Source organism: Dasypus novemcinctus, chromosome 21 (assembly GCF_030445035.2).
Source record: "Dasypus novemcinctus isolate mDasNov1 chromosome 21, mDasNov1.1.hap2, whole genome shotgun sequence".
Taxonomy (NCBI): domain Eukaryota; kingdom Metazoa; phylum Chordata; class Mammalia; order Cingulata; family Dasypodidae; genus Dasypus; species Dasypus novemcinctus.
In genome coordinates, this window is record NC_080693.1 from 5,282,204 (window position 1) to 5,302,169 (window position 19,966).

At 40.9% G+C, this 19,966-nt stretch overlaps 2 protein-coding genes across 13 annotated transcripts in view; one reads left to right on the plus strand and one right to left on the minus strand.

Moving 5' to 3' along the window:
* Positions 1 to 19,966, plus strand: part of LOC131274924 (uncharacterized) — a 101,212-nt gene that overhangs the window by 26,999 nt on the left and 54,247 nt on the right. The gene's annotated exons all lie outside the window — the stretch shown is intronic.
* The window catches only part of LOC131274923 (protein IWS1 homolog), a 116,797-nt gene that overhangs the window by 6,173 nt on the left and 90,658 nt on the right, over positions 1 to 19,966 (minus strand). For 4 of the 8 annotated variants that reach the window (XM_071210260.1, XM_071210258.1, XM_071210259.1 and 1 more), the window contains 10 exons: positions 17,410 to 17,471; positions 16,910 to 16,934; positions 12,165 to 12,320; positions 6,271 to 6,341; positions 5,789 to 5,813; positions 3,948 to 4,018; positions 3,474 to 3,501; positions 1,202 to 1,272; positions 740 to 764; positions 82 to 155 (listed from right to left, as the gene is read on the minus strand). In XM_071210260.1, the coding sequence (XP_071066361.1) occupies positions 82 to 155; positions 740 to 764; positions 1,202 to 1,272; positions 3,474 to 3,501; positions 3,948 to 4,018; positions 5,789 to 5,813; positions 6,271 to 6,341; positions 12,165 to 12,225 (426 nt within the window). In that variant the 5' untranslated portion in view covers positions 12,226 to 12,320; positions 16,910 to 16,934; positions 17,410 to 17,471. Of the gene's footprint in view, positions 1 to 81; positions 156 to 739; positions 765 to 1,201; positions 1,273 to 3,473; positions 3,502 to 3,947; positions 4,019 to 5,788; positions 5,814 to 6,270; positions 6,342 to 12,164; positions 12,321 to 16,909; positions 16,935 to 17,409; positions 17,472 to 18,444; positions 18,531 to 19,966 lie in introns of those variants that run through there. The other 4 variants (XM_071210261.1, XM_071210262.1, XM_058283300.2 and 1 more) reach the window with 3 other exon arrangements.

Sequence of the window (19,966 nt, forward strand, 5' to 3'; positions counted from 1 at the left end):
TTTTCATAACTGAATTGGATGAGAAATGAAAGAAACCAAGAATGCAATGGTTCTATCTCAGATAAAGGAAGTCGGCCTTACCTTGGTGGAAGTAAATGGAGTGTGCTCTATGGCCTTGGCACTTTGAAGTTCCTCCAGCAGGCCCTCAGGGGGAGCTAGGAAGACAGAGAGTTAGCATCAGTACATTGGGGTAGTTGCTCTGGGTTCAGTCAAGAAGCATTGCTTGACTTGGACGAGGGATTAGAATAACAAGGAGGCAGGTATTCAGCAAGACTAAGTGAGCTGCTAAGGAGTGGAAGGAGGGCAACAGGGAGGAGCAGTAACACAAAGGGACGCAGTCCTTGGCACTGTGGCTAAAGACGTCCCAAAGCACCATAAAAGGAACCTGCAAAGGTACTAAAAAAGAGGATGTTGTTCAATGACAGTTTCTTACCACTCCTCCTGCCCATTTTGAAGCCCACTGTTATTGTTGAACTTTGAACATTTAAATACACGTAAAGTGTGCAACTATCATGGGATATGAACAAAAAGCCAATCCACCTAAGGGGAACACAACTGCTAAAAGTACTGTACACTGTGGCCATTTTTCTTCCTCTAAAACAGAAGGACCCCTCTATTTCTTATGCCCACATGGAAGGTAAAATCAGGATGCTTTCCACAGTAAAGAAAGCATGAAACTCCTAGTTTAAATCATCTAGATGTTTTTAAAAAAGAAGTAAAGTGAGGCCAAAATACATACCATTTTCACTTACTCCTGAAGCCACCTACAATTAGAGAAATGAAAACACTCTGAGGACTGGAGCAGGCTGTATAGTGTTTGCACAGTTGGGTTACTCTGTTGCTGCCTTTAGAAAACTAGATGGGAAACGGGTTGAGATGAAGGCCCAAAAAGTAATTGTAACAGACACTTGTGGAAAGGCACAGCATTTCCTGTTTTAGCCATCTCTCCCATCTATTGAGGAGGAAACCTAGCCCTATAATGTAGACGGGACTCCTTGAAGTCCCTCTTGAAGCAGAGATGTTAGTAAAGGGTTCCAAATGAACACTCTTCTGACTCAGGAAATTGCAGACATCATCTATAATTATTTGGTCTGATTTTCATATCTGAACTCAATTGGCAAATAAAAGAAAGGAAAAAAACAAAAAACAAAAAAACTTAAAATCAGCAATTTGACATCAGAGAAAGAATGGGTGACCATACCTTGGAATTTGATGGAACCTCCTCATCTTCCCTCTCACTGGGGGACTCATCCAGCAGGTCCTTAGGGGTTCCTGGGAGGACACAGAGTAAATGTCAATACATTGGGTAGTGTTCATGGGTTACTCAGAGACCTACCCTGACACTGCAATGGGCAAGAAAATAGGGACCTGAGGGGTAATAAGTCTGTAAAAATATATTGGTGGGCCATCCTCCTTGGTTGAAGAAGGATGGTAAAGGAGAAGAGGAACAGGGAAAAAAAATGAGAAATGAAGACTTTGTGTCTGTGTACCTAAAGGCATCCAAATTCAACATGATATATTCAATCTAAAAATAGTATTAAACAGATGGTATTACTTACAGAGCTCCATCACTTTTTCTTCCTGTTTTTTATAATAGTTGTGTTTTTATTATTTTCTTTAAGATTTACTTTTTATTTCTCTCCCCTTCCTCCCTACTGCTCCCCCCCCCCCAGTTGTCTGCTTTCTGTGTCCATTCGTTGTGTGTTCTTCTGTGTCCACTTATATTCTTGTCAGCAGCACTGGGAACCTGTGTCTCTTTTTGTTGTGTCATCTTGTTGCGTCAGCTATCCATATTTGTGGAGCCATTCCTGGGCAGGCTGCGCTTTTTTCATGCTGGGCGGCTTTCCTTATAGGGCACACTCCTTGTGTGTGGGGTTTCCCTGTGTGGGGGACAACCCTGCGTGGCACTGCTCTCCTTGTGCGCATCAGCACTGCGTGTGGGCCAGCTCATCGCACGGGTCAGGAGGCCCTGGGTGTGAACCCTGGAACTCCCATGTGGTAGGTGGACACTCTGTCCGTTGAGACAAAATCTGCTTCCCCCTTCCTGTTTTGAATCTAGACAAGTTGTCAATGCCCTTTTGAACTTTCCAAGGTCATTTCCATCTCCACTAATGCAAAGTGCTCCTACTACAATACTAATCTGTTGTATAGTGTTTTATTTATTCATTTATTGGTTGACTGGATTTAATTCTAGACAAGGTATTCTTTTGTATTGAGTCACTAACACGTGTCATAAAGATAATAATAGGGTTTGTCATAATACTCATGGACTACCATTTACAAGTACCCAATGTTCACCATGTGATATTTTCCCTTCATCTTCCTTTTCATTACCATGTTTTTGTATTCATTGCGTGATGTGACTCTCCATGCTTATATGATCCATCCCACAGTGGGAGAGTTAGTTAGGATCGATTGAGGGTTGAGCATGAATCTCTATACTAGCTATAAGGGAAACCTGAAATACGAATGATGAACATGAACCTAATGGCTAAGAGGGAATTTGAGTTCTTACTCATTACTCTTCCTCAAATGAGTAGCTCACAGAATGATCTTTTTTTTTTAATGGCTTATGGTGATAATGTTATTAAATAGATGAAAATATCTCTCCTTGTCTGTCTGCTTGGGCCATGTGCTGAGCTGTGAACCAGTACTGGCAGCGATTGGCAAGCTTGTCCTACTAAAACCTCATGAGTCTGAGAGTCTGTGAGTTTACCAGCAACATGTGGGGCTCTCTCTGTGTTTTCCACACTAATAACTGTGAATAAGTATCTTGTAAAATGCACCTGCTAACCTGTGTTATGTGACCCCTGTGAATATCTAACACATGAGTGTCATGTTTAAGAAATGCCTAGGGCACATACATATATATAGGCAGTGGAAATTCCTTCATTGTCACTAGTGACCCATATATGTGATTAGGTAATATTCAGTAGTTCAGAGTAGTATAGGGGTTACATGCCTCAGTCCAAATCTTGTCTCTACAACGTAGGAATTTGAAATCTCAGGTCATTAATTTATGCCCCTCAGAACCTGGCTGTAAGGGATAGGGAGAGTTTACATAATTCCAGGAATGATTCTAGTGAGATGTTTGCAGGTTATTGTATGCAATATGTGCTGTGGTGATGTGATGGTGTTTTAGAAAAGTTTCAATGACAGTTGTCCTGTGTATGTTGGACGCTTCACTTAGGGAAACACACAGCAATGCCCCAACACACACCTTCTCAATCCCTCCAATAGGCTCACTCATACACACTCCATGACTGCCATAGACACAAATCCACACAAGTGAAGTGAATACATCTACTGGGAGAACAATAGAGCATGACCATATTCCTTATCAGGAGGAATTAATGTTTAATGTGTAACCATACCTCAGAAAATCCCACCAGTAACTGGAACCACCTTGGCTTTCCAGGCAAACCTAGGATCTAATTCAAAATTACCTCAATTCAGTAATTCTAGATACATACCAGCAGTTTGACTTTCTCCTGGGGCCACCTGCAATTAGAGAAAACCTTATGAGGATCAGACCATGTTTTGGCTGTTTGCAAAGGATTTTTGCTTGATTTGCAGCATTAGAAATTCAGGTGTGAAATAGGGGTCAAGCAAACCTGATGAGCAGGTGTAGCAGACACACCAAGAAAGGCATGAGCTTTTCCTGGACGCACATTTGTTAAATTCAATTTGTGTGGCGATTACAAATTCTTAATCCAAGGAGAACAAAATTGTAGCTGAGCAAAAGCCTACTTTGTCAACTTCTGCTCCCCTTTGTGGTTGATCTCTTCAATGTTGGATCAGTTAGAAGAGGCCCCACATGATGCTTCCCACCCCAAGGAAATGGAGTATTTCATCGAATATGTTCATGATCAGGTATCCTCATCTGAAATCAATTCCAATGGAAGAGACCAAAAAATCAACTTTAGATCAATGACTAGTAAGCTCACCTTGGCTTTAAATGGGACCTCTTCATCCTCTTGATCACTTGGAAGTGCCCCCATCAGCTGTTCCTGGTCTTCTAGGGTGACACAGAGTAACTCATCACATTGGTGTGTTTCTCATAAATTTCAAAGTAAATTTATAGTCTTGGACAAGATTCTTAATTGTGTAGAGGAGGTAGTTTATCAAGCATGCTGAGAACTGCTGTGGGACCATCGTCCATCATGAAGGAAGGATGCAAAGAGAGCAGCCAGAAAGAAACAAAAATATATATCCCTAGCTCTGAAGCAAATATCAGCCTAAACCTTCTGACCATACCCAGTGTACAAATGGCACTGAAAAACATGCTATGATTCAATGCCTGAGTCCCATCATCCCTCCTCTTTATAGTATATCTCAACTTAAGTGCCAGTATCTTCTGGACAACTCCAAATGAATTCAATCTCCATGCCACATATATAGACACTGCATTTACCATTTGTTCTACAGAAATTTGTCACTTGATTAGAAGCAAAGTTTTCTGGTGGTCTGGATTCCATTCCATGTAATGCATTCTATTGCATTTATTCACTAACCCATTGGGATAAAGATAACATATCACAGAAGATTGGGAGTACTAAAATCTTACCATTTAAATAGCAACACTTATTAATCACATGGTTTTACTTCCAGTCTTTCTTTTCCACACCAAGTGTGGGTAGCCATTGAAATATTGAATGATATTGAAATATCACTGGCCATCGAATATGGGATAGCCATTATGTAGGGACATATAGATTGAGTGTCAACACCCACAAATGCAACTCTTTAGGAATGTTTCCACAAGGGGTTTGGACACCAGGTTAAGAACCAAGATGTATCTGCATTCTTATTTTTCAAAGACCATCTTGTGGGACTCGTGATTTGAGTGCCTATCGTGTCCTTTGGGATGATGCTGTCATATGTACTAAATTGTCCTCCCGATGCCTATCTGCTTTGGGTAAGCTCCTGAGCTGTGACCTCAATCCAGTTATCATGGATCATGCCATCCTATGTGATGCCTCATGACTCTCAGAATTTGGAGCTGCTCATTAGCATGTATGCTTACTGTGTCCTTTGAGCACTAATAACTGTATCAAAGTCTCTGGTGGTCAGCACAGGGAGTTGGCCTAGGTCATGTGAACACTGAGGCTACTTTATAATGATGGGCAGTTTTGGTCTCTTTGTGGGCTCATGTAATTCTGGGGTATGCATCTATACAGATGCTGTAACTCCCTTGTATGGTTTCTGGTAAGCATATGGCTGAGTGGCAAGGTCAGGTCTGTAACTCAAGGTATGATGACATGTGACTAGGTTCCCATTTAGGACCTTCCCTTTAGCAGTGCAAGAGCTTGGGATGTTCACCTTTGCCCTCAGTTTTCCATCTGTGTTGTGGTCGTAGAAAGCAAACCCCAGATCCAGCTTTGGTGAGTGTGGAACAAGTTCATGTACATAGAACATGCAGTGGTGATGGGGTATACTTGAGAAAACTGTCCCTGTTGTCCCTGGTAATTGTCCAGTCTAAATGGGATATAACATCTGGGAAACTGCTCATGGTTGCCCCCATATATGCACACACACAAAGCCAAAATTACACCACAGAAACTCACACTAAACTCCCCAAACCCCCATGCATGCAAAGCCTGCACAACCTAAAGAGATCACAGACAAAACCACAGACTGTAGTAACAAGGGCAGATTCCCTTCACAGAAACCATGTCCTCATCACCATGATGCTTTGTCCAGGATGTCCCCAGCTGAAAGTTTTCTGGAAGTTCCTTATTTCACCTCTACTTTACCCTCAGATGTGGGATTAGCACAGAATACCTACCGTTTTCACTTTCTCTGGAGTTCCCCTGCAATTGCAAAAAAGAAAACACTATGAGGATCCTAGGATGTTGAGTAGCATCTTCTCAGGTATTGGTGATTTTATGAAAACTGATGGGAAGCATTTGTAAAGTCAAAGGCCCCATAAATAAACATGGAAAATACATTAGGAATGGCTCAATTGTTGCCTGATGGATATGACTTTCCAGACCACTGTGATGGGAGTTACAAAAGTTTGAATCCAAGCAGAATACTGGTGCCGAGGCAAAAGCCCACTACCATATGCTATAGAACCTGGTGCTTCAATTTCTAATGCCTTCTTTATCAGGGCACTTTTGGTAAGAGAAGCCTTCCAAATATCCTTTCCCCTGACCAGTGGGTGATATCTATAATTCACACCATCATATATTATGATATTTACTCAATTGAAAAGGACAAATAGGAGAAAGGAGTATTTCTATCTTAGACCAAAACAGATGACCTTACCTCAACATTAGGTGGAACCACTTCATCCTCCCTGTCACGAAGAGGGTCCTCCACCAGGTCTTCCAGGGGAGCTAGGGGGACACAGAGTAACAGTCAGTACAGTGGGGTGTGGCTGATATTATTCAGGGATCTTTGCTTGACCCAGACAGGGGCTTACAAAGCGCAGGTCCGGGTGGTCAGGAAACATGGACTGTGGAGTTACCCAGACACACTTCATGGAAGAAGGAGACCAAAGAGAGGAAGCATGGGCATCAGAAATAGGATTCTTGGTTTTGTAGCTAAAGAGAGTCTAAATCAATGTGAAATAGCTCACGAACAAGTGGTACTAAAATGTACAATATGATACAGTGATATGGTTCCAACTCTTATGCGACCCATTCTGAAATCCAGCAAAATTGCCAGAATCTCATTGACATCATGAGATACTGCTTCACACTCACAGATCTTTGCTGACTTTGAGTTTCTCATTTGTTCTACAGGATTTTTAAAAATTTTCAACAAGTTAACATCTACATAACATGTAATTTGCCAGTTTACCCATTTTTATCTATACAATTAATTTACTATCATCAATTAATTACATGTCCAATGTTGTGTTACCCTCCCATCAAACATTCAATTCCAAATTTTCTCATTACCTGAAACAGAAACTCTATAGCCATTAACCAATGAGACTAATCTATCTCCCTAGCCCTGGTAATAAAGTCTAGTCTCCTTTTCTTTCTCTGAATTTTCTTTTTCTTATATTTCAAAGAAGTACATCGAAACAGTATCTTTCTTTCATATCTTCCTTATTTCCTCAGTATAATGTTTTTAAGTATCATGCATATAGTAGGGTGCATCAGAACTTCTTTACTTTGTGTGGCCCATCCCATTCATGGATATGCTTTTTTTTTTTTTTTTTTTTTAACTGATTCCCATATTGATAGACACTTGGGTGGTTTGAAACTTTTGGCCATTCTGAATGATGCGGCAACAAACACTGAGTTTTCAAATACCTATTTGTGTCCCTCTTTTAAGTTAAATTCTTTTCATATATAGACCTAGTTGTTAGATTGCTGGTCCCATGGTAATCCCGTGTTTATCTCAATGAGGGATTGCCAAACTATTTCCCAGTGTGGCTGATCCATTTTACATTCCTTCCACCAATGTATGGGCCTCCCAGTTGATTCACAGCCTCCCTTGTATTTGTTATTTTTCATTTTATTTCCTCTTAAAAACATTAGCTACCCTACTGGTTATAAGGGGCACCTCATTGTGGTTTTGATTGGCATTTCGTTGAGGATTAATTATATTGAGTATCATTTCTTGTGCTTATTATCAGTTTGCGTATATTCTTTCAAGATACATCTACTCAAGACTCAGCTAGTTTCCAACCCAGGAGTCCACACTCCAAGTTTACCTGCTTTGCTTAACAACAGCTACATTATTCACGTATCATCTCCCTTTTGAATGAATCTGACAAAGATGGCAAAGATCCTATTGTTGACAGCCTAAGTGTAATGACTGTTCTTCTGAATGAATGAGTTTCCTGACTGTTAACAGAGACCCAGTCAAGTGAGATGAATGGCAATTACAAATGATAGTGGTCTTATTTATTGTGAAGTCCTTTGTCCCAAAATGCATAAAAACATCACTTTGGATTATGTTTTACCTTAATTATAAGTGTCTCAATTGATATATTTGCCAAGGCATGGAATGAACCATAACTTAACTTTGAATAGAGTTCTGAGTGAAGAATTAGGAGACCTTTATAGTGACCCCAATGTTGGCAGCACCTAAATGGGAATATATTTCTTTGCTGTGCTGTATGTGTGTTTGTGTGGAGTGGAGTGGAGAAAGGCGGGATGGAGAAAGGATTGGGAGAGGAGTGTTTAGGAGAGGTATAATAAGACACTGACCAATATTTTACCAGGAAGTGCTCCTGTGCAGTGCCTACACGATGACTGAAACAGTGATTAAGGCATCTAGGAAATGGGTAATTTTCAAATGACACTTGAAGTAAATGACAAAATAATTTTATGTGTAAGACACTAAGTGTTTATCATAAAGTTCCAATTCTTTGAGTAATTCTCAAAGAAAGAAAAATGAAAAGATATCAGAAAAAAATGTAAATACCAAAGCATTTGCAACAAAGTTTTCAGGAACTCAAAAGGGGAAAAGAAATAAAATTAAACCTCCCCAGAAACATGAAACATTTCCCTAGCCAGAGAGCACATTGATGTAGAAGAAGGCATGTAATACCATTCCCAAGCTCCCTTATCCAATCAGCCAGTGTCCCTGTAAAATGAGAAGGGACACAGAAAGAAACAGTAAAGGGAGAAGGCTATATGAATGTGGAGGCAGAGGCTGGACTCCTGCAGCTACATGCCATGGATCACCAAAGATTGCCACCCTCCACCAAAAGAGAGGGAAAGCCAAAGGAGAACTCTTCCCCTAGGGCCTCCAGAGGGAGCATGGTGCTGTGACACATTGATTCCAGACTTCTGCGCTCCAGAGCTGTAGAAGAACACATTTCTAGGTCTTATTCTTTCTGTTTGCTATTATGTGGCCAAGATTTTGGTACTTTGTATGGCAGCCCTGGAAAATGAATATAGTACCCTTCATGATATGGAAGGCTCCATACAAATGACCACCACTGCTGATTCACAGCCAGTTTCTTTCAACTAATAATTGACACATGCAAGGACATGAGTGTTCTGCACATCTCAGGACGATCTCAAGGACTGCCATAGAAAACAATGCTTCAAGCAGGGGTGCTGCTGTGGGCTCTAGAGACATCTGGACACTTGAGGCCTTTCAGCCAAACTCAGGAAATTGGCACCACATGGGTGGGCCTTATCTTAGAATATATGATAGCCAGTCTCCCTGGTGTATCAGAGTTAGGCTCATTTCCTACACACGGTTTTTCTGCCCATGTATTTGAACCTATACTTATCACTATATCCATTTTTAGATGTATGTCCCAGAGACTTAAATCTGCAGTGTGTTCATATGCCAGTGGAGCCCTGAATCTCAGCAGAGTTGCAGCCAACACCTACTCTCCAGTTCCTCAGATTCACCCAGGCTGAGTAACAAAAGAAGGATGATGGACAACGCCCATCCCAAAAGACAGAGAGTATCTAGCACTGCAAGCAACAGTGTTTCCTCCATCTGCCCCATAGGACCTAAAACCCATCTTAATCAGAAGTAGTGTGGGCATAAGCATTCCAAAATCCTCCAGATTGAGGAATGAACACCCATAACAGGAAAATGTAAATATGGACCAAAGTAGACTGATTATTACTCTAGGACTAGAAGTCCTTTCCACATTGATGGAAAGACAGTGATCACCGCAGTTTCTGTGGGGAAGCACAGGGAAGAATAGGTGTAACATGGGGCATTTTTGGCATATTGGAATTGTTCCACATGGCATTGCAATGACAGATACAGGCCAGTATACATTTTGTCAAAACCTGTAAAATTGTGCAGGGCATAGTGTAAACTGTAATGCCAACTATAGACCGTGGTTAGTAACAATGCTTCCATATTTGTTCATCAATTGTCAAAATATATCACAATAATGAAATATGTTGTTAAATGTGTAAAATGTGAGCAGATGAGGTGGGGTATATGGGAATCCCTATATTTACAAATAACTTTCATGTGATCTAAAACTTCTTTAAAAATGAAGAACATGTGAGTACTGTAGGTAAAGCCCTTAGAAAGGTTGTGGTACAGTGTCACTTTCACATGAATGTTCAATTAGTAAATCTGAAAGGATGTGCAAAAATTTAACAGTTGGTACTTAACGACAGAACCTAGAGGAGTACAGAAAATGGAGGGAAAGTCAATCAAATTTCAATATACAGTTTTTCATATACTTTTATTTGTCTACAAGTACATTATTTTTTGTTATCTCTTTTTTATTCATTTTTAAAAATATATTACATTAAAAAAAATGAAGTCCCATTCAACCCCACCGCCCCCACCCCCCACTCCCCCCACAGCAACACTCTCTCCCATCATCATGACACATCCATTGCATTTGGCAAGTACATCTCTGGGCATCGCTGCATCTCATGGTCAACGGTCCACATCACAGCCCATACTCTTCCACGTTCCATCCAGTGGGCCCTGGGGGGATCTACAATGTCCCGTAATTGTCCGTGAAGCACCACCCAGGACAACTCCAAGTCCCGAAAATGCCTCCACATCTCATCTCTTCCTCCCATTCCCCATACCCAGCAGCCACCATGGCCACTTTTCCCACACCAATGCCACATTTTCTCTGTGGACATTGGATTGGTTGTGTCCATTGCACTTCTATGTCAAGAGGGGGCTTAGATTCCACATGGATACTGGATGTCCTCCTGCTTTCAGTTGTAGGCACTCTAGGCTCCATGGTGTGGTGGTTGACCTTCTTCAACTCCATGTTAGCTGAGTGGGGTAAGTCCCATAAATCAGAGTGTAGGAGTTGAAGTCTGTTGAGGTTCAGGGCGTGGCTATCATATTGTCAGTCCAGAGATTCAAATCCCCTAGATATATCTTAAACCCCAGCACCAACTACAATTCCAGTAAAGTAGCATGAAAGTCTTGTGAAATTGTTGTTATCTTATGCAAAAAACCTACTCTCTGAAATTCTTGAATACAACAATGATTTCCCTTTTTTTTTGGGTACATATTTGGAAATCCAGGGAGGGCAGAGTGCTGAGTTCTGTTTGTTATCTTTGATGTCTGAGGCCTCAATGGGAAGTCTCACTGGCTGCACACAACTCGGAAACATGTGGGTAAACTTCACCCATGTCTGTGTTCAGAAGCAATACTTCGATGTGAAGCCTCTGTGAGACCTCTCCATGTATCTATTAAGGCAACACCCCACTTCCCAATACCAAATCTAGTTAGTTTCCTAGTGTTTCCATAATAAATTGCCACAAATTGGGTGGGTTGAGAACAGAAACTTATTCCCTCAGAGATCTAGGGACAAAAACTCCAAAATTATCGTGTCCGTAGCACCACTCTCTGTCTCTCTGAGGAGCCTAGCCAGGAATCATTCCTTGACTCTTCTGGCTTCAGGTGGCTCCAGGTGCCCTGGCTTATGGCAGCACAACTCCAGTCTCTTCTTCCATCTTCACATGGCCTCCTTCTCCCAGTGTTGGTCCATCTTCACACAGCTTTCTCCTGTCTCTTACCTTCTTATAAGTGCTCTAGTCATAGAATATTAACACCCACCCTTAATTCAATAGACCTCATCTTAATCACATCTGCAAATACATTATTTCCAAATGAGTCCACCACACACAGTTACCAAGGATTTCTGAACGTAATTTGTGGGACACAATAAAACACCTGAATTTTTGTCACGGGAGTTACATGACAATATGCCTTTGTCAAAATGCACGGAGGGGTAGACAGGAAGCATGATTCTCCAAAACAATGTACTGGTGCTGTCCCTTTAATTGTACACACATCCATAATAATGAGAGTGGTCAACAGGGGAAACAGTGCTGGGTCTGCTCTGGAAGGATGGCAGGGAAACATGTAGGAACTTTATGTACTCTCTGCACAATTTTTATGTGAATCTAAAATTCCTCTAACTATTTATATCATTTTTATAACAACCTCACAGCACTTTTTTGAAGTCAACTCTTTCAGCTAAAGTTCATAAATAGATTAATGACCAAACATTACCTTGAAATGCTGTTTACCAGTAAACACAAACCGGCTTTTGTCAGTGCATCTTTCATTATGTGGCTGTGGTGCTATCTACTAACACGATTAATAAAGTTGTCAAACATGAATTTTAAAAAAGATGGTGTCTTAGCCTTTGTATAGGTTTTCCCTCAGTAGGGGACACTATAATAAACCACAGGCAACATTACTGAGGCAATACAATGATTGCAATTCCACTGTACCTTCCAAAGAAGAAGAGTTGCTTGGGGACATTTGACGGCCCTTCCTCTTCCTTGGCCACATGGTGATTTTGCGACGTCTGACAGATGGGGAATGGCGGGCAGTAGACTTTTTGGATTGAGTAGCACATTTTCTTTTTTTATACTTGAGACATGAACCTGGGAAATGCATGCACAATAGAAATATCAGTTGACATGTTATTGACAGTTGAGCATAGGAAATCTTTAATGAGTGATTTAGAGTTCAAACTATCATCCTGTCATTAAGGAGCTTCCCAGAAGACCCCATTGGGTCTAATTTTGGTTCCAAAAGATGTTGTAGTTTTGTGTTGTTCACTTTAGACACTCAATAGACAGATGTGGGATGCCTTTATGTAGATGGGACAGCATAGGAAAGCAGCAAAGCACAGTGGCCAAAGTATGTGTGCTAGTATCAACTGGGTTCAAATACCATTTAGAGGCCACCCAAGCCAGGTTATAGCTTGTAAATTTTCTGGGTTCAGTTTTCAGCACTGTCATTTGAAAACTTTAATAAGATCTACTTAATCGTGCATATTATGAAACTGAAAGAATGAGTAATTGCAAGCAAAGCCTTAAGAAAAGTGCCCAATATGTCATAAAAGACTTAGAAGAGCTCAATTGTTAAAAGTTGGGAGGAATAAGCAAGTATTCTACTAGTGCTTTCCTCCAGAGAGGGTGGCTTGTCCTGAGCCTTGATGGCTCAGGACAGGGGAGGCGTGACACTGACTTCCAGCCCTACATGGGTGTGATGCTTTAGAGCTCCTGGAGAATATGTGCACTGTCCTGTCAACCCCAAATGAGTCCTTTGTGTTCACAACATTGCTGAGTGAAGGATCTGGGTCAGGAAATGTAAGCACTACCCCAACTTGGCAAATTCCAGGGGTTCCAAGTTCCCCTCCAGGAGCCGTGGACAAAGGCCAGCCAAGTACTTGATTCCAGGGAAGAGAATGGCTCAAATCCTCACCCTACTGTCTGCCTAAAAGTTAATTCTCTGATGCAGGATATGACTCAGGTTCCCCCAAATGGAGTTCCTCTGAAGGACCAGGGACTCTTGTGGACATCCTACCCCAAACTATTCACACTGTCAGCTGCCTTGTGCAAGACTTCCTGGGGGTCAGCTAACCACTCCTGATGACCAGTCATCAGCTTGGCTACCATGGTGGCTCAGAACCCAGGATTTTCACAAATAACTGCCCAGGGCAGCTCTGCAAAGCACTAGCTCCCTTCAACCAGTGAAGCCTGAATAAGCAGTGAGGAAGGAGAGAGTCCCATCCCTAGACATAGCTTAGAATCCCCATCTAGGGATTTGCTCAGCAACCCGGGCCTGCATTCCTTTGGGTCCCACGCTCTGATCAATTAAGGGATTTCCCTTCTACTCCCTCTCCCAGGCTGCCCTCAGAAACCTGCATCCTCTGCTATCGTCCCACAGAAATCCTGCCAGGAAATCCCAGGTACTTTCCTTTGCAATCTCTGGTCCAAAATGCAGACGTTTTCCACGCTTTCAGCACGTGTATTCAGAAGAATGTTCTCTGTATTTTCCCTTTCCCATCTTTGTCTTTCTGGAGTTTGGTATCGAGATTCTCTTGATTTGATGAAAGAGTGTCCCTCTATCTATTCTTTGCAAGTGTGTTCTGCTTTGGCATTATGTCTTTATGAATATTGTGTGGTAAACATAGGAAGCCACTGGGACCTGGAGATTACTTTGTGGGCACGCTTACTTTTTGTATTTCTTTTTTCTAGACACGAATGCTTATTGTAATGGTTGTGAAGTACACAAAAGCACTTCACAGGGCTTGGTGGTTCATATAAACACACGTGTTGTGAACACCCTGACCGACACTCAGAATGTGTCCAGCCCCTGGCAGCCTAACGTTTGCTACTTCCTGTCAGTAGCCCCCAGCAATTACCACTATTCTGACCACGATCACCGTCATTTAGAGTTCTCTCTTTTTCACACCCTATCAATGGAAGCACACAGTATAAACTCTTTTGAGTACGGCTGGATGTTATATCTGAATATTGTGGGAATTCCAAGCTGTTGCTGTGTGAATCAACATTTGCTATTTGGAATGCCAAGTAATTATATCACATTAGGACATAGCACAATAAGTGCATTCCTTCTACATTTTATACACTGTATTGTTTCCCTGAATGACTGCTCAGGATCAAACTGTTGCAAATGAGTCTGTGCAGGCCTTTGTGTGGACATCGCATTCGTGCCTCATTCATGGCCCTTAGATTATACAGAACAAGGACAGGGCCTGCTGGGTCACAGGTGCACATGCCTCTAATCCATACCAGAACACTGTTTTCCAGGTGAATGTAACAGCGCCCTCCCCACAGCATCATGGGTGAGTTTCTCCATGTGTGCACCCATTCTTGGTGTTCATCTTTATACCCAGGTCATTCTGGCACATTTAAGAGGCACCCAGAGCATCCAGGATACAATTATCCCTTCTATACATCAATGCAATTGACATGTATTGTATAGGTGACACCTTCTGCAAAAGAACCTGTACTGTGGGTGATTTGACAGGAGACAAATATCAAAACTTTTTAGTTCTTTTTTTTTTTTTGCCTTTTAATATCTTGGAGAATGAGATATTCAAGTTAAAGTTTTCATTGCATTTGTTTCCCGGCAAAAATATGAAATGAAAACACCTATCTGTACTTTGAATATGTTTTTGTCATACAGGGTATAGTCTTATAAGTAACACTACAAACAAACCATGCAAAGATATCAATTCTGTGAGGTACTTCAAAATCTGGCAAACGTTTTCTGTGAAGATAGACAGTTCACTAATGCAAAAGGCTGTTAAAAGGAATCCTTCCATTTAAGTTAAGCATTTATTTATATAGTCATGCTTCATAACCACTGAAGCACCTTAAAAGTCTTAAGTGAGTTGTTATGAGAAAAAAACCCTAAAGAAAATCAATATTTGATATAAAACAGAAAGAAGAAAGTGGGTCATTAGTGACAACGCTGATTACAGGAGGGAATGAAAGAAGGAGGGAGGGAGAGAGGGACAAAGGAAGGAAGGGAGGGAGGAAGGAAGGGAGGAAGGAAGGAAGGAAATAATGGAAAGGTTCAGGAACAAATGAGAAGCAGATTCCTTGGATTTCCAGCTAAGGATTCCTAAAGTGTCTTACAAATGGTAAATCTACAAATGCACAAATAGTAATGTGTTCATTATGACACAACCTGCATACCATAACACCATCTGTCTGTTTTGAAGCACAGCTTAACTACCTTTAAAACCATTTCACCTTCCGCAGGTCCATTTATGCTGCCTCTCCATTTGTTGTCCCTTTTATGGAAGTTTACAGTTTATTTAGGGTCTGGATTATTGAATTCTGGGCACAGTATTTTGTGTATTTATTCAGTAATCTGTTGATATATAGGAAATCCAATTTTGAAATTTAAAATGTTGAAATCCTAACATTTAAGATAACTACTCTTCTTGCTATTGTGTTTTCCTTCTCAACTTAAAAAAATTTTTTATATTTATAGAAGTTGTAGATTATGTAAATGTTACATAATAACAAATTCCTCTTTTATTCCATGTGTGTATTCATGAGTGAGCTGGTGCTTGATCTGTGATGGCACTAAGCAGCCCACACTGGAGAATTCATTAAGGAGATAGGCATGGGTTGAGCACAGAGGATCTCTAACCAGGCGCACGAGACAGTTCAATAAGGGTGACCTGGGCTAATAACCGAGGGAAATTTTGAGTTCTTACCTTCCGCTGTACATACAACTCATGGCTTGCAAGACTGGCACATTTCTTGGGCTACTGGCAATAATGTTAGCAAATACACTAAAAGAATCTCCCGATTTTAATCAGATACTGGCCAGGTAATGATGAGTGACCCAAATCTAAGAGATATTGTCTTTGTTTCCCTACATAGTGACTTTGAACTCTCAGATATGTGACTGGACAAATGCATGTGAAATTAGCAGTATGGTAATTTGAGAGGTAATCTGGGTTATGTGACACTGGCAAAATCTTATACTGATGAGCAGTGGTTGAAAACTCGGTAGGCTTGAAAACTTTCAAGTACATGCATAGATGCTAATGTTGTCCAAATTTCCCATGTACATTGTTTGATATCCCCATGTCTGAGCTCTAAATGCACGTTCAGTTTCAATATTGGAGCCTCATGCTTGGGTACAGAACTTGGCTCTAAGTCTTAGGCTCTAGTGAGATTGTTGACATGTGTCTCTGTATTCCAGCTGAGGTGTCAGTATTTTAAACACCTGCATGACATATGGCTGTGATGAGGATTTAATAAGTTACTGTATGTAAACTGTGCACTGGTCAGAAGGAATTATTTTCTTGGTAGAGTTGACAATGTTGATTTACCTGTGTAAACAGGAACACTGCCTAGTATGAATAAATACAAGCACACAGACACACACACATTCAGATTCACAGTTACACAACACAGACTTACTCATTGCCATGCCTCAACTACAATCAATAGTAATCCACACTACCCAAGGGCAACCCAGCTGCTTCCAGAAACATGACCAAAGTTGAAGAAACATGATCAAGGTTCTTTCCCTTGAGATCAGTTTCTCTCACACCACCCCCAATTCTCACTCCCACAAGGAATTGGGAATTATCCCAATTATCCCCACCTAAGCCATCATGGAAAGCCAACCTATTCATCTAGATTTCTATTATTTTCTATCCTCAGCCATTCAGTGATTCCAGAATACACACCTTGTTCTCTTGTTCTTGAGGCTACCTATAATGAAAGAAAAGAAAGCATGTGAGAATCAGATTAGGCTGGGTATTGTTTACACAGGTCTTTTGCTCTCTCAGTTGCTGTAGAAAACCAGATGGGAATCCACTGTTAAGTCAAAGAACAAAAAAGCAAAGTAGAGGACACCATTAGAAAAGGTGCAGACCCTCCCAGATTGTATTTCCTTCTATTCCTTTTTGGCACACAATTAGAAAAGTATTAATATAAGGAGAAAAAAATGCCACTAACGCAGGGGGTCTTCTACATAGTGTCTCCCAACTGACACCACCAATGTTGAAGGCCCTCTGGCACCAGCTGTCTGTTGGAAAGAGAGTCTACCCATTCCTGCTTACCCCCAAGCAGACAGTACCTAAATTCTATACTCTACGTGATGAATTTTTCAAATCTGAATTTGATTGCAAAAGAAAGAAACCAAGAAACCAACACATTTATTTTAAATACAGAAAGCCAACCCTACCTTTGTGTTAGATGGGTTCTCCTCATCTGCCCTGGCATTAGGGAGTTCCTCTGATGGGTCGCCTGTGGGAGGCGGGAAGACACAGAGTAACTCTCAGTATATCAGGAATACATCTCATGAATTATTCTGGGAACACTGCTTGACTCGTGATGCTTCTCTTTATGGATGTTGGTTATACCAAACCTGAACTGGGCTGCTATTGGGCCACCGACTACATAAATATTATTTCTCTTCTCATCTATATACATTATCTTTTTTTCTCTGTGTGGGAAAGTGTCAAAGCACTTGCTTATCTATCAATGTCTATGAGTTCATTTTCCTATTTTTCTATCTATTGCTGTGTGTCGAAAGATATGCTGCTCATTGGGTGGTAGAGAAAAAAATTACAGTATTTTCCCCATACTTACCATTAGGGAGGGCAGTGGGTAAGCGAAAGCATCAATAAGTAAGTTTGTCAAATGAAAATTTTGGATAAACCCCAAGGATAAAAGGAAAGGTGCATATTGGTTCATAAACTGACATTTAGAAACTCAAGTTCTTGGAAAACTAGTTATATGAATGGAAGCAATGGATTCCCTAAACATACTGAGTTATGTATGCATTTCAGGATGCATAGAAATGGTAAAGCATGTTAAAAACCAACTTTAGTACACTTCGTCTTATGAAATGCCTCACTTCTGATGTCTAGCCATCCATTTTAACTCCAAATTCTGAAATGAATAATTTACTTGGCCCTTGCTGAGTGAAAAACAGCATCAAAACAGACATGGAGCTGAGGAGAAGATGGAAGGGTACAGAACATTAAAAGAAATGCTAAATTTTTCTAATGGGAGATTCATTTTAAGGCAACCAGCTTGATAGAAGGATCTAAAATATGAACAAAGTAGTAAGAGACAAAGTATAAAGCTCATCTGAAATGTTGTAGGATGAGTTGGAGAGGAGAAACTAGAAAAGAATGAGGAGAATATTTTGTTGAAAAATAACTAGCCAATTTGAAGGGTATTAACTAGATTAAGTAGGTCAGTATGTTCACACCTCTTGAGCAGCAATTGAGGTTTCCCATCTCGATGAGCCGTACGAACGAAGCTGGGAGCTTTTCCACCTGCCACCAACTTCAAATCTCTCTGGGCACAGAGTGACAGTTAGAACCAGAACCGTGAGGCAGATGTGCATCATGAAGTAACCATGGCGACCAGTCATCACAGAATTTTCAGAGTGAATGCCTTCTCCATATTGCAAGGTCCAACTGCTGCTGTGTGGCCATTTTCCTTTGCCACCAGCAAGGACTGGGTGCTCCTATTTCTCCACATCCTCTCCAGTACTTGTTATTTTCCATTTCTTAATAAGAGCCATTCTAGTGGGTATGTTATGATATCTCATTTTGGTTTTGAATTGCATATCTATCATAGCAATGACAGGGAGCATCTTTTTTTGTGCTTTCTTGCCATTTTTTACCCTTTGGAGACATATCCAAGACTTTTGCCCATGTTTCAAAACATATTTTTAATTTCATTTTTTTCACTGTTAGGAACATTAATTTTGATTCAGTCTACCATAAATAACTCAGGAGAGATTCCACTCAGTCTCAGATGCAATATTTTGTTTATTTTTCAAAGGTATATACATCACACAAAACGTTCCATTAAAAAATGAAGGAGATTCCCATATGCCCCACTCCCCACAACCCCCCATTTTCCCACATCAACAACTTCTTTCATTAGTGGTGCACATTTATTGCATTTGATGAATACATTTTGGAGCATTGCTACACAGCATGGATTATAGTTTACATTGTAGTTTTCACTCTCTCCCAGTCCATTCAGTGGGTTATGGCAGGATATATAATGCCCTGCATCTGTGCCTGCAATATCATTCAGGTCAACTCCAATTCCCCAAAACGCCTCCATAATACGCCTCCTTTTCCCTCTCACTGCCTTCAGCAACTCCAGTGGCCACTGTCTCCACATCAGTGATATAATTTCTTCCATTGCTAGAGCCACAATAATTCCATAGTAGAATACCAGTAAGTCCACTCTAGGCCATAATTTCATTTCCCAATCCTGAGGACTCTGGCATGGCGATGCCCACTCCACCGTGCAATTGACAGCGGCTTTGTCCGTTTTTTAATTGGGTTGTCTTTCATTCTATATATGTTGACCTTCACGATTCTTTATATTTTCTAGATAGAAAACCCTTATTGGATATATGATTTCCCCATATATTCTTCCGTAGAATTAGACGTGATTTTGCTTTCATTATAAAGGTATTTTAGGCACAAAGGTTTATAATCTTGATTAGGTCTCACGTATCTATTTTTCTTTTGTTGCTTTTGCTTTGGGTGTAAAATCTAAGAGGACATTGCCCTGGAGAACTCCTTCCTCCCCATGCATTCCCAATCAATGATACCTCACTTCAGAGTTTCCAACAACTGAGGGAGTGCTGAGTTCCCATTCTGGGAAACTCTGCCCCACTCCCCACTGGAGCAGCAACAATACCCCAAGTACAAGGGCAAAGACCAGTGAAGAAGGATGGTCCAGTGATGGGCCCTTGATACTGA